General features: G+C 52.1%; 1 protein-coding gene across 1 annotated transcript in view; it reads left to right on the top strand.

The window, feature by feature from the left end:
- The first annotated feature begins 1,388 nt into the window (after positions 1-1,388).
- The window catches only part of LOC122693634 (immunoglobulin lambda-1 light chain-like), a 473,571-nt gene continuing 460,228 nt past the window's right edge, over positions 1,389-14,731 (top strand). Inside the window, exons 1-2 of the mRNA XM_043901240.1 lie at positions 1,389-1,513; positions 6,180-6,483. Of these exons, the coding sequence (XP_043757175.1) occupies positions 1,459-1,513; positions 6,180-6,483 (359 nt within the window). The 5' untranslated portion in view covers positions 1,389-1,458. The remainder of the gene's footprint in view (positions 1,514-6,179; positions 6,484-14,731) is intronic.

Here is a 14,731-nt window from a genome sequence, read left to right as displayed (position 1 = left end):
ATCACCAACTCATGAAGTTTACTCAAACTCATGCCCATTGAATCGGCGATGCAATCCAACCATCCCATCCTCTCTCATCCCCTTCTCCTCCTGCCTTCAACCTTTCCCAGCACCAGGGTCTTTTCAATGAGTCAGTTCATCACATCAGGTGGCCAAAGTATTGGAGTTTCAGCTTCAGCATCAGTCCTTCCAATGAATATTCAGGACTGATTTCTTTTAGGATGGACTGGCTGGACCTCCTTGCAGTCCAAGGGACTCTCAAAAGTCTCCTCCAACACCACAGTTCAAAAGCATCATTTCTTTGGTGCTCAGCTATCTTTTTAGTCCAACTCAACTTTTCCATGACTATTGGAAAAACCATAGCTTTGAGTAGACAGGCCTTTGTTGGCAAAGTAGTGTGTCTGCTTTTTAATATGCTGTCTAGGTTGGTTATAGCTTTTCTTCCAAGGAGCCAGCGTCTTTTAATTTCATGGCTGCAGTCACCATCTGCAGTGATTTGGGAGCCCCCAAAATTAAAGTCTGTCACTGTTTCCACTGTTTCCCCATCTATTTGCCATGAAGTGATGGGGCCAGATGCCATGATCTTAGTTTTCTAAATGTTGGGTTTTAATCCAACTTTTTCACTCCCCTCTTTCCCTTCCATCAAGAGGCTCTTCAGCTCACACACACAGTGAAGATCCAGGCGTTTAGGAATGCAGAGTCCCACCTCAGGCCTCTCTCCACACGTTCACCCCCTCCTCAGAGAAGTGCCCCCTCCTCCTCAGGGCTGAGGGGACACACAGAGGAAGGAGGACTCTGCCCCCCAGGGGGAAGGCCCACAGAGGAGGGCCCCTGCTGTCCTGCACAGAAGGAGACCCACCTTCCCGCTCTGGGGCCGGCACTGCCCTGACCTGATCCTGATCTGAGAGGAATCTGCATCTCAGACGGCCCTCGGTCCTGACCCCTGAGCAGTCATGGAAGTCATGAACAGACTCGCCCTGAGGATTTGAGGGGAGCCCATGATGGCCCTGAGTTCACGGGGACACAGAAGGGGCACCTGGCCTGGTGCTAAAGAGGGGACAGCACCCAGAGCAGGGGCAGGATCTGTCCTTGAGGGCTCTGTTCTCCAGGTCACAGGATGTGTGTCTGGGCCTGGACGAGGGGCGGGGGGCGCTCAGGGTCCATTCCTGAAGATGGCTGGCGGGAGGCACGATGGGCCCCCTGACAGAGCTCCCTGACGAGGCCTTGTGCCTCTGCTCAGGGCTCCCAGCTGTGACCTCCCACTGCTGGGCCCCACAGAGCCCCACCCCTGACAACCCTCTGGCCGCCCTCAGGCATAGAGACCGGGCCCAGGGCCCAGCGAGGGGTCAGTCTGATGCATGAAAGGACCCTCCCCCTCTCAGAGTATGAAGAGGGGAAGGAGCGGTGTGGGGACGCTCTGCTCAGCTGTGGGGCCACAGAAGGCAGGACGCCCTGACCATGTCCACCATGGCCTGGTGCCCTCTGCTCCTCACCCTGGTCGCTCTCTGCACAGGTGACTGGATGGCGGGACAGGGGAAGGGTCTTGGGAAGACACATGGGCCGTGTTCCCTGCTCTCATGTCTGGACCCCAGAGTCACCATCTCTGTCTCTCCCCCTTCCAGGATCCTGGGCCCAGGCTGTGCTGACTCAGCTGTCCTCCGTGTCCGAGTCCCCGGGCCAGAGGGTCAGCATCATCTGCTCTGGAAGCAGCAGCAACATCGGGGGTGATAGTGTGAACTGGTACCAACAACTCCCAGGAAAGGCCCCCAGACTCCTGATCTATGGTGATGTTACCAGACCCTCGGGGGTCCCAGATAGATTCTCTAGCTCCTAGTCTGGCAACTTGGCCTCCCTGACCATCACTTGGCTCCAGGCTGAGGATGAAGCTGATTATTACTGCGGGTGTTACAATGACAGCTTGGATAGTCACACAGTGCTTTCCCAGCATCCAAATCTTTTCCAATGAGTCAGCTGTTCACATCAAGGAGCAAAGTATTGCAGCCTCTGCTTTTGCATCATCCTTCCATGAGTATTCAGGGTTGATTTTCTTAAAGATTGACAGGTTTGCTCTCCTTGCTCTCCAAGGGACGCTCTAGAGTGTTCTCTAGCACCACAGTGTCACTGTAAAGCAGCTATACTCCAATAACAAAATGATGACAATCGTTCCCAAATGGATCACAATTCTCCCTGCAAACATGGTCTTCACCTGTCATGAAGCATGAGGTAGGAAGTTCTAGCAAAGAAATGGAAACCATGAGAAAAGAAATAGAGGGAAAAACAGCCCTGAAATTATTCTCCTCTAGTCCCAGTAGACCTGATATGTCTGAGGAAGGGAAGGTGCATGAAGGGGTGCTTGAACTCCAGGAACACGTGTTCTGTTCTGGGGAATCCCAGTGAGGTGGAGAGATCAGCTTTAGTCTTGTTCGTGGCCCAGAGCAGGTGAGGGAAGGGTGGCGGGCAGAGTGTGGGTGTAGTGGTTGGGTGGGGGGGCTGCTGGGTTCCTGAGCTTCACCTGCAGTGGGCACCTGGGGTCACCTCTCCACCAGGAACGCCTTTGTGACCCACAACCGGTTGGTGAGAATTATGACCTGGCCTCTAAACAGAAGAGGATGCCAGTGTGATTTCAGGGCTCCGGGCAGTATTTCCAAAGCTTAAAATGGAAGCTACACCCATGAACTCTGAATAGAAAATCCGAATACCACCCCCACCCCACCAACCACACACATAATCATAGATTTTCTCCACAGCAGTGTTGGCTGGTCCAGAAAGAGAGTGAAGTTGCCCTGCAACATATGGGGTGCTGACACCCTGGTCTAGTGGGGTTACATGGAGTCATGCATGCAGCTGGTGAGGGAGAGTATTTCCCAGACATCCACTTCCTTGGAAGTATGGCAAATCAATGATAGAAGTTAAGAAATATACATGAAAATATTTTGAAATGAACACTACATATGAGTCATGCTGATAATTAAGGAGAATGAATACAAAAGTGTTCAATTTCACAATTATTAAAAATAATATAGAATTTTTAAATTATATAAATTTAAAAGTAGCTTACAGTGTCTGTTATTCTGGTTCCAGTAGTTTTAAAAAAAGGCATAAACTTTGACCATATTTACATGACAACAAGAAACTTTCAGCAAGAAATATAAAAGAAAATTTGAACAAGAGTGAAATATTTTCTTCCAGGGAAACACTGCGTAACCAGGTTGTGCAAGCTGTTTATTATTTATGGTGTCGCATCCTTATACTTGTTTTCCCTTGAGCAGTTGGAGGGAGTATATGCAGAGGGGATGGGGTGGAGCCCTTAGATGTCAGAAGGAAGGATGCTGGTTCCTGACACGCCCCAAGGGTCACTGCCGGCTCAGAGTCAGGCTCGGCAGCAGGGACGTGCCACCTGTCCCCTCCCCCTGGGTCTTCTCCTCATGAGCTTGTCATGGGTGGGATCTCGTGAGCTGGCTCCTGGCACCTGACATTCCGCCACAGAAGGATCTGTGTTAAAGGAAAAGGAAATGGAATTCAGAGTTTCTTCAAGTAATTTCCATACAGTCCAAGATACAGTAAAAATTGTCACTTCTATCAAGAACCAGGAAACTAAATATTGAAGGAAAGTGAGACAGCATAGACATCAATGCTGAGACGCCTCAGATGATGAAATCAAGTGACAGATATTTTTATGGATAAATCATCAAATCTATCTGGTGAGCAAATACAAACACTCTTGTGTCCAAAGGAAAAAGATATAAATGGAAGGAAAAAAAAAAAGAATCATGAGAACAAGATATTCAGAATAACCTGAAAATACAATGGGTGAAAATATAAAGTTCTCTGTATACTATCAAAGACATGTAATATTTATTATTTAATTCATTTATTTGTTCATTGGTAAGGTATCTGGTGACTGGAAAAAAGGCAGCCCCACCTTCCTCACACGGTTTCCCAGGTGTCACAAGGGGTAAAGAACCCGCCTACCAATGCAAAAGACATAAGAGATGTGAGTTCTATCCCTGCGTTGGGAAGATCCTCTGGAGCAAGAAACGGCAACCCACTTCAGTGTTCTTGCCTGGAGAATCCCATGGACAGAGGAGCCTGGTGGGCTCCAGTCCAAGGGGTCCCAAGAGTCAGACAGGATTGACAGCCAAGCAACTGAGCAGCACCTTGCTCACTTTCAACACCATGAACGTTCCAGAGTTCGTCACCAGGGGGCGCTGTTTACCAGCCCACAGTTGGCCAAACCTCAACACAACCCGCATGGTCCCCTGACCTGACCCTGCACAGGGCTCAGTGGCCTGAGTTGGACGTGACAGCAGGTGCTTCCTCTCAGGGGACACACTCTGAGCCGCGGCCCCCAGGCCTCCTCCTGGGAATGATGCTGCACATGGAGCCGAGCACCCAGAATTGGAGGGTGAAGGGGTGAGGTGGTCATCAGTCCCCACCCTCTTCTCAGAAACAGAGGAGGGGAGGAGCCCCTGGAGCCCACCCCCGGCAACCCTCCAGCTCTCCTCAGCCTGCTCCTGCTCCTCCTCATCTCTTTGCTAAGGGTTTCCCCTCCCGCTCCCCTCATTCATGACTTTCCTCCCCATCCTGGGCCTCTCTCTTTCTACAGACCTACAGTGTTGACCTCCATGGTGATGACCCAGTTCACTCTATCAGAAGATCATGGTCATGTTTCCAAATCTTCCTGAACTTTACACTCACTTCCTCGGCCCCTCCTTGAACCTCTCTAACCCTTCCTTCCCGAGAAGCCTCAGGGCTCTGGCTCTCAGGTGTGACCCCAGCTTTCCCCTCCATGCTCCTCCCAGGTTCCCCTTGTGTCCCAGGGGATTTTGAATCCCTCGTGTGGCTGATTTATCCCCGGAAACCTCACACTCTGTCCTGTGTGCCATCGAGTGAGGAATCAGGTGGGGAGAGAAACCCTGGTCCTGAGACCTGGGAAATGATTCCTGGCTGAGGAGTGCCTGTGCTCAGCTGCTGTGGGATTGATTTTATGCACAGTGAGCAGAGACGCTGTTGGGGCCCCCGGCTGGGAAAGCAGACGCTCTCCTGGGGCTCTGCCCCCGGGGCGATCACTGCTGCTCCTACTGGACCATGTCTAAGTCAGCTTTGCTCCCTATGGTCACGTCCGAGTGTCCTGACAACAACGACCTGTCGTGTCGTGTCCTGTCCCTCATCTCAGATCTGAGACCCACCCATGGCTCTGATAACTCAGTCTGCCCTGTTTTCACAGATAGAACACCCCAATGCGACGTCAAAGTCCCTCGGTGGAGATGCCATACGTGTCAGGAAGTCTTTAAAATTATCTTGTTTAAAGAACACAGGCTACAAGGAAAATTTTGTTTACGAAATAGTACCATGGCAATGCAAAATTAAAACAGAGCCAGAGTTGGAGACCGTTTAGTGATTTAACAACATCTTCTTCAGTTAAATTTAGGCATCTATTTTAAGTGATGACCTTAGACTTTTACTAACCCATGAACACATTTTGGTTCACTTAAAATCTCAAAGTCACACATCCACTGTATAACACTCACATGCACTACAGGGTAAGGTACAGTTGGCTGAGGAGTGCTGAGTTGTTTCCCATCCAGACACAGCCTGAAGGGTGTAATTTCGAAACCACTTTGTGGAAAGTTGCCTCTTAAGAGCTCTGATCACCAGGTCAGAATGTATTTGTGCCAGGACACCAGGGGGCGATCGGAGGCCTGTCCTGAGTGTCTGGACCTGTGAGAGCAGAGACCAGTCCCCTGGTCCTTCCTGGTTTTTTCTGCTCAGGGTTCCCGCTGTGACCTCCCACCGCCAAGCCCCACGCAACCCCACGTCTGACCACAACTGGCCTCCCTCAGGCACGGGAAGCTGACCCAGGTCCCAGAGGTCATCAGAGCATTGTGGGATTTGGGGGGAGGATGGTCATTTGCATGAAAGGCCCCTCCCCCTCTCAGAGTATGAAGAGGGGAAGGAGTGGTGTGGGGATGCTCTGCTCAGCTGTGGGGCCACAGAAGGCAGGACGCCCTGACCGTGTCCACCATGGCCTGGTGCCCTCTTCTCCTCACCCTGGTTGCTCTCTGCACAGGTGACTGGATGGGGGGACAGGGGGAGGGTCTTGGGAAGACTCACGGGCCCTGCTCCCTGCTCTCATGCCTGGACCCCCGAGTCACCATCTCTGTCTCTCTCCCTTCCAGGATCCCGGGCTCAGGCTGTGCTGACTCAGCCGTCCTCCGTGTCCGGGTCCCCGGGCCAGAGGGTCAGCATCACCTGCTCTGGAAGCAGCAGCAACGTTGGTTATGGTGGTAATGTGGGCTGGTACCAACAACTCCCAGGATCTGCCCCCAGAACCCTTATCTATGGTACTAACGGTCGAGCCTCGGGGGTCCCCGATCGATTCTCCGGCTCCAGGTCTGGGAACACAGCCACCCTGACCATCAGTTCGCTCCAGGCTGAGGACGAGGGGGATTATTACTGTTCATCTACTGACAGTAGCGGCTATGATGGCACAGTGCTCCAGGCCAAGGGGGAAATGAGACAAAAAGCTGCTCTCCTCCAGACATGGGCCTCCCAGGGCTGAAACATCTCTGTCAAAGGAGACACTGTAGCAGCAGCTCTGAAATGGACATAAATCGTATTTCATTTCACACGGTGGGAACATGAATGTTTGGCCTTACTTGACAGCTTACTGCCAAGATTTTCACCCCAATGCCCTAGACTGCTCTTCCCAGTCCTTCTAATCCATGTAAGACCATTTAGTGGAAAGCAAATTTGTTCAAACCACCATGTTCAAACACTATCATTTTAATTTCTGATCTTGAGTAGTGTGTTTTCCTATTATTTTCAACTGATAATTTAGAAGAATCTCAACTTAATGGCTGTATTGTTAGCTGTCGTCTATAAGGTTGCAGGTATATGAATTCCACCCCTGGTTATTGTTGGTTTCTCTCACACAGGATAGCTAAGCCGCTAGATCTGGTTGGTGTGCGTGTCCACACCGCAGCCCTGATGCTCTGGACTGTGACACCATCAGTGGTGTGTCATGGTACGTGTGTGGGGAGACCCCTGGCCCCCCAGACCACAGGTGACGCTGTGGCTTCCCGCACCCTGACCAGGGACATCCCTGTCGCCGCTGTGCTCTATACTGGGACCAGCAGAAGCCAGCGAGGCCTCCTCAGCCCTCCTGTCCTACCACTCAGACTCCAGGAAGAACCAGGCTCCGGGGTCCCCCTCGGGTTTTCTGGATCCAAAGGTGCCTCGGACAATGCAGGGCTCCTGCTCGTCTCTGTGCTGGAGCCTGAGGCCGAGGCTGACTCTGACCGTGCAGGCTGGTACAACAGGGCTTCTCACAGAGACACAGGCAGGTGGAAACGGGGACAAGAACCTCAGTCTGTCAGGGGCTTGTTCTTAGAGAACTGTCAAATTTTAAATAAATTCCCCAGAATCAATTAATTCCTGGGGCATGTTCTGGTTCATAATAAGTCTACTCCCAATTGTTCAGTCAGTTTTGCTGAAGTCTCAGAAAATGTAAACAGATTCTGATACCACTGAAGTGCACCCCGATCATCCATGTGAACAAGAGAGCCGTGGAGTTGAGCTCCCTCCCCTGAGATCAGGAGCAGGAGGCTTTCCCAGATGTGCCTTCAGCAGAGTCTGTGGACCATCCCAGCAGGCGGATTGTACCCCAGGGCGTGACCTGTGCTCCTGAACCATCAGAGCGGAGACCCTGAGGAGTCAGGGGCATCGCTGATACATCACAGGATGCGGGGAACCCCGGGAGTGGTTCTCCTGACCCACACCTGCTGGCTGTGTCCTGCCCTCCCCTCCTCTCCTCTCCACCCCATCGGAGCATTTCCTACTTCATAGTCGGGGTGGTCTGTGGACTGTCAGGAGCAGGGTCTCCACAGGATGTGCCCGTTTCCCTCTGTTGTGATGCCCCTGATGAACCCTGATCCGGGGGCATCGTCTGCTGCAGAATGAGCAGCAGGGATACGGGGATCCCCATGGCAATGATGACAAGGGATTCAGGCAAAACCCTGCCTTTGTGACCCAGGACTGAGGTGAGGGACACTCAGGGTTCTGCCCTGTTCTCCGGCTCCTGGTGGGTCCCCACGCCCTCCTGATCACTTTGGACCCCATCCTGATGAGGAGACTGGTCATCAGTGTCACACAGCTCACCACTAAGCACAGCCACAAGGAATTCCTGTGTGATGGGGATGTCTGATGGAAGTTTGCCCTCTACCGCCGTGTGGGACCCATCCCTGCCCTGAGCCTGACGGTGACCTCAGCAGTGCTGGGTTAGGTCTCTGCTGCCACTTCTGCTGTCAGTACCAGGCAGTCTCACCTCCTCATCCTGGTCCATTTTATGGGATTCATGACATTGTCTCCTTTTCTGTCTGGTCTCCAAATCCAAGCAGAATGCCCATGTGCCCAGATACACAGGGTCCCTCACAGGTCCTGAGCAGGATGCTGAGGAAGCAGAAGTCCAGCATCTGCGCCCTGGAGCCCCAGGGGGCCTCTCCCATCCCCTGCACATCCCTCTCCTGCTGCAGGCTTTGTGCTCTGCCTGAACCCTGACCCCATGGAATCTGGGTGCCTCCCCTTCTCTGGACACTGCACCTAGGAGCCCTTCTCTGCAGGTGAGGGAGACCGTCCCCGTTAGGACGCAGCTCTCAGACTCCTCACTGGCTCATTTTGTCCTCTTATCCCTCGTGACTTTCCCAGTTTTCCTTCCCTCGTTCCATGTTTGACCTGATATTGGATCAATGTCACTATTTTGAACATAGACCTTATAAACCCGCTCTCATTAAATCTATGGAGTGTAACAAATGAAGGTCAACCATGTCCAATGAAGATCTGGTAACAGATCATCAGGGTTTCTCAACCAGGAATGAAGGAGGAAACTGACAAGGATTACCATTTCTAGTCATAATCTTTTATATCAAGCATTTAGTATAGAAATATATAGTCATGGCGAGTGGCGGCTGCGCTGCAAGTGGCTGAGAGGAGATACCCCATGTCCAAGTCAGGAACAGCGCCTGTGCTTCGCTGGAACAGCCCTGAATAGATACCCCACATCCAAGGTCAGAGAAGCCCCAGTCAGACGGGAGGCATGGTGCAGCTGTGAGGAGACAGCCCACATCCAAGGGCAAAGGAGAAGCCCCAGCAAGACGGTAGGAGGGGCGAATTTGCATTTAGAATCAAGTCCCGTTCCCGCCAGAGACGCTCAGAGGGCTCAAACAAACCTTGTCTGCACTGGCACCCAAGGACCCCACAGAGACTGAGGCAGAACTGTGTTTGAGCATCCCCTGTGGAGGTCCGGGGCGGCAGAGGTCTGCCGCAGGGACAGGGGCTCTGGGTGTGGCTGCGGCGTAAGTCCTCTTGGAGGAGGTCGCAGTAACCCCACCGTGGAGCTGCCGGAACTTACACAGGGCTGGCTAACAGACTCTTGGGGGGCGCAACAGAAGCTTGTGCGCCGGGACCAGGAGGAGGGAGCAGTGACCCCACAGGAGACCGTCCCAGACTTGCCTGTGGGCGTCCGGGAGTCTCCAGCGAAGACGTGGGTCGGTGGTGGCCTGCGGCAGGGTTGGGGCACGGACTGTACTCAAAGACATGTAATACTTACTGTTGTTTAATTAATTCGTTCATGGCTGGAGTATTTCACGACCTGAGAACAGGCAGCCGCCCCTCCTTCCTCGTTATTTCCCCACCGTGGTCATTCCCCGAGCGCGTCACCAGGGGGCGCTGTGCACGTGCTCAGAACCGGCAAAGCCTGAACACATCAGGTGGGCCCCTGACTGGGCGAGTCCCCAGGCTCAGTGGCCCGAGTTGGACGTGACAGCAGGTGCTTCCGCTCCGGGGACAGACTCAGGGCCCTGAACCCCCAGGCCTCCTCCTGGGAGTGAAGCTGCAAAGGGGGCCCATGAGTAAGACCTGGAGGGTTTTGCACTCAGGTGGTAATCAGGCCCCACCCTCTTCCCCAGGAGCAGAGGAGGGGAGGAGCTCCAGGATCCCAGCCCAGTGCACCCCTCAGCTCCCCTCAGTCTCCTCCCGCTCCTCCTCAGCGCTTCCCTAAGAGCCTCCGTTCCCTCCCTTCCACTCTGACTCATGGCTTTCCTCCCAGTCCCGGGCTCCCTTCTTTCTACAGCCCTCCACCCCGTGACCTCCTCCAGAATGATCAAGTTCACTTTGTCAAAGGTCATGGACGTGTTTCCAGATCTTCCTGAATGGGACACTCACTTCCTCCTCCTCCCCTTGAACCTCTCCGACATCTCCCTTCTCCAGAAGCCTCAGGTCTCAGACTCTCAGGTGTGACCCCAGCTCACCCCCTTCCCCTCCTCCCCAGGTTCTACCTCATTTCCCAGGGGACCCATGAGTCCCTCCAGCAACTGATTCATTGTTGCAAACGGTCACACTCTGTCCTCTGAGCCCACTGAGTGAGGAACGAGGTGGGGAGAGAAACCCTGCGTCCTGAGGACCTGGGAGTGATTCCTGGCTGGGGTGCCTCTGTCCTCAGCTCCTGTGGGATTGATTTTATGCACTGTGAGCCCAGATAGGTCCTGGGGGATCTTAGCTGGGAAACCAGACCCTGTTCTGGGTCTCTTCTCAGTGGTCGCTGGGCCCAACAGCGGATCCTCTCTGTGTCCCTGGGGAACCTCAGGACAGACCCAGCTCAGGCCACCCTCCCAGATATGATACTGAACCCTGGGGGACACACAGAACCCAGGGAGGTGATTGGTAGGTCAGACGACAGGGGCACATTTGTCTGAGGGGCTCTTTCTCCTGGGGGTGGGGGGCTAACAGACCGGCAGTCGCAGCCTCAGCACAGCTCTGGGGCGGCCGGCCTCCCCTGCACTCCTGACCCCACTCCTTCACTGCAGAGGTCAGGACAGCCCTCAGCACCCTGACGCCCCCTCCCTCACCACTCCCACCACATGCAGGAAGCGTACCTCCCTGTCCTTCCTCAGGACATGAAGGGTGTCTGGGATTTCAGGGTCCCTCTTCCAGCCTGTGCTGACACAGCCGCCCTCTGCATCTGCCTCCCTGGGAGCCTCGGCCAAGCTCACCTGCACCCTGAGCTGCGGCTACAGCAGCTACTATGTGAACTGGTACCAGCCGGGCCCAGGGAGGGGCCCCCGTTTCCTGATGCGAGTGGGCACCAGTGGTGTTGCTGGATCCAAGGGGGATGGGATCTCTGACTGCTTCTCAGGCTTGGGCTCTGGCCTGGAGGGTCCCTGACCTTCCAGAACATCCAGGACGAAGACGAGGCTGACTACATCTGTGGGGCAGGCCATGGCAGTGGGAGCAGCTTCGTGTAACCCACAGTGACACGGGCAGAGAAGTGAGACCAAAACCCCAGTGATGGCCCCTCCCCACTGCCCTCCCTTTGCCGGATCCAGAGATCCGTGGGCAACTACAGACGGACCTTGAGAGTGTCCACCTTTCCGAGTACATTCATAACTCAGCACCTATCACTGAGGGTCATCTCTCTTTGCACGACCTCCCGGGCCTTATCTCACAGAAAATATTCCCTGGGTTGTAAAGTATAATCCAATCTAGACATCATTTCAATGAAATAAGTCATGCCATGAGATTCAAAGCTCTAAAATAGGATCCTTATATGCTTTTCTCTTTCAAGGAGTACAGCATTCGGTTAGCTCAGCATTGTGGAAGTGAAAACACAAATCAACTCCCGTGACACTAGTCGGAATCAATTTCTCGAATGCACATGAGATTTGGAACATGAAACGTGTGTATGTACTAAAGAGTGTCCTGTGGAAGTGTTGATGTTAGGAAGTGTTCTAATGTGATTCAGTGATGGGGTAGGATGAGAGCTAAGAGGAATATGACTGAAGGAGGGAAATCATACTGATAAGGGCTGATGTTGGGTGAAGGTGCAGGGTGCTCATGAGTCTGTTCTCCATAGACGTTTGTAATTTCAACAATGTGCACAAGGAGAAATGTGTAGAAAGGAAAATCTCCATCCCTTTGTGCTGCGCTGTGTGTCTGCCCTGTGCTAACAGACCATTCATGGCCAACTCACATCCTTCCACCATGATCTCAACTTCAAGCAGTGCCTGAGGGCTGGGGCATCCCAGGAACCCAAGGAGGGGCCCGTGGCCAGCAGGGGGCCCAGTGCAGAGTCCCAGACAGGGTGCTGGGCCAGACGACAGAGAAACCACTCAGGGCTCCAGGACACTGGGCAAACTGTCCCACCTGATGGGAACCCTCGTCCCTGTGAAGCCCGTCTCCAGGAGCTCCTGGTCCTGCTCCCTCACCACGAGGTTCAGATTCGGGTCCCTCTTCCTGGTCCATGTGGGGTCCTGGTGGAGTCTGGGTCAGGGAGGGGTTGCTGGAACGTGAGGAGTCAGAAGGTGTCTCCAAGGAGGAGGTGGCTCCTGGGAGAGTCTGTGCACAGGACAAGACCCAACTCCGGGCAGAGGCCTCACAGGGTGACCTGTGCGGAGTGAAGTGTGTGTGAAAAGCGTGTACTGGCATACTACAAAGGCTGCTATTGTTGCTGCTTTGATGTGGCTTTTACTGGTAGTAGTGTGAAGTTTAGTTTTTAAATATCCTCATAGAAAACAAACTTGTATGTGAAAAACACTAGCACTTGATAAGAGTATCAGTTACTGAAACTGACACTGGCATTTCTTTGTTAACTTTTTCTTTAGAGTATTTGGATAAATATTTATCGAGAGTGGTTTCTATTGTTCCCTGTTATGTGTTCTATTTTCAGGTTAATATAGAAAACTTAAACTGCTTTCTTAAGGAACTAGGAACTTTAATATCTTTTTGAATGTTTGATTAAAAAACCATACAAAGCAAAACGGTAGGAACCATGTAATTACTGTTGTTGGATATTTCTGGTTGGTTAAATACTTCTCATAAATAAGCATATATTATGTCTTTTGTGGAGTAATTCAATGATAAAATTTCCTATTTTTCCTGAAAGACTTAATGTCTTTAGTTATTTTCTCTACTAGGCTAAGGTTGTAACTTCCTAGGGAAGTATGATTTTATTCCCCCTTTTCTGGTGATTTAAAAAAAAACACCTCATTTCTACATGTAACCAGCACGGGGTAACATGTAACCACATTTGGGTTAAATGTGGAACCCCAGGGTGTGGGACTGCCGTGGGGTCCCTGCAAACCTGCTGAGGGAGCACCTTTCACCCAGGAACTGGGCTAGGGTATAGAAGTTTTGTAGATTTAAATCCTTCAAATTAACACTTAATAAAACATAGCTCAACTTTGGGGATTTAACTCTGATATGTTGAGGAAGGAACCTGTGGGAGTGAGTGATCAAGCTCACAGGTCATTTACTGAGAATTCTTGTGTGTCTGGATGATAGGGGACCATTTGCACAAATGAAGCAAATATGCGTACAGGATACCTTAAGGAAGTGATGGATTCTACATTCAAAAGCTCAGGCACAGTCCAGCATTCTGCTAAACTGCAATATTGGGCAAGAGAAAGCTCAGGAAGAAAGTTCTGTTCATAAAACAGAGAAACTGTATCATCTTTCAGGCAAAGTCCTAGTAATAAATATGACATAATCAAGAAAACTCCAACTGTCACTCATGACTAGAGAAAGTTTTACCCAGGTTGCTGGTAAATGGTAAAGCAGCCAGACTAATAGATATTCACAAGTCAATGTAATCTCCATGAAAATTCTGAAAGCGTGGCTTGACTTTTGAAATGTTTGCAGAATTTCCATGTTTGAAATATAACCTTGTGCTTATTGCTGAAGAACTCTGTCTAAACCATTGCGCAAAACACTTCCTCATGTCCTTCAGGCCAGCTCAGTGTCCCCTTGCTGTGGACAGCTGCCCTGACGCACCCCTGGATCAGTTAACCTTTCTAGCCAGTACTCGGGGGAGAGTGGTCTCGAACCTTCAGGGGTTGCGCATACGCAGTTTTGCATCCTCACTCTAGGAGCTGGCCTAGGGGCCTGTGCTCCTGAGGAAATTCAGCCATGCATCCTCTCTGGCTGTAGAGACCCCTGAGCAGGGACCTATGTGGTCTCAGCATGGGCTTCCTCCCAGGGGCTCCCTAGTCTGGGCTGTGAGCTGAGCTCCACCACCAGGGCTCCAGGAGGGGCTGGGCGGGCCCTGGGTGGAGCCCTATTTGCTTGGCAGCCCCTTCTCTGGCAGAGGCTGGGGGAGAGGAGGAGGCTCCCTCTTCCAGCCTGGGCTGACTCAGCCCGCCTCCCTCTCTGCGTCTCCAGGAGCGTCAGCCAGACTCTCCTGCACCCTGAGCAGTGGCTACAATATTGGTGATTTCTCCTTATCTTGGTTCCAGCAGAAGCCAGGAAGCCCTCCATGGTACCTCCTGAGGGTCAAGTCAGACTCCCATAAGAACCGAGGTTCTGGAGTCCCCAGCAGATTCTCTGGATCCAAACACGCCTCAGCCAACGCAGGGCTCCTGCTTGTCTCTGGGTTGCAGCCCGAGGCCGAGGCCGACTCTGTCTGTGCTGTGGGGCATGGCGGCACTAATGCTTACACGGCGCTTCAGACCAGGGAGGACGTGAGAGGAAAACCTCCACTCACACCTGCTGGTGCTTTGGAGGAAGTCTAATTCAGGGGGTGACTTCAATTGTCAGATGTTAGACAAGGAACTTATTTTCCTCCAACCGGCAGATTTGATAATATTCTATCTTTTGCTTCAATTCAGCTTTTAGATTGCTAAAATACTGTTATTCAATGCAGTTTTCTTGGACAAACATAGCTTGTTAAGATAAAAACCTT

Source organism: Cervus elaphus, chromosome 5, assembly GCF_910594005.1.
Source record: "Cervus elaphus chromosome 5, mCerEla1.1, whole genome shotgun sequence".
In the NCBI taxonomy this organism is placed as follows: Eukaryota; Metazoa; Chordata; class Mammalia; order Artiodactyla; family Cervidae; genus Cervus; species Cervus elaphus.
The sequence above is the reverse complement of the archived record's forward strand: the minus strand, read 5'-3'. Positions and strand labels throughout refer to the sequence as shown.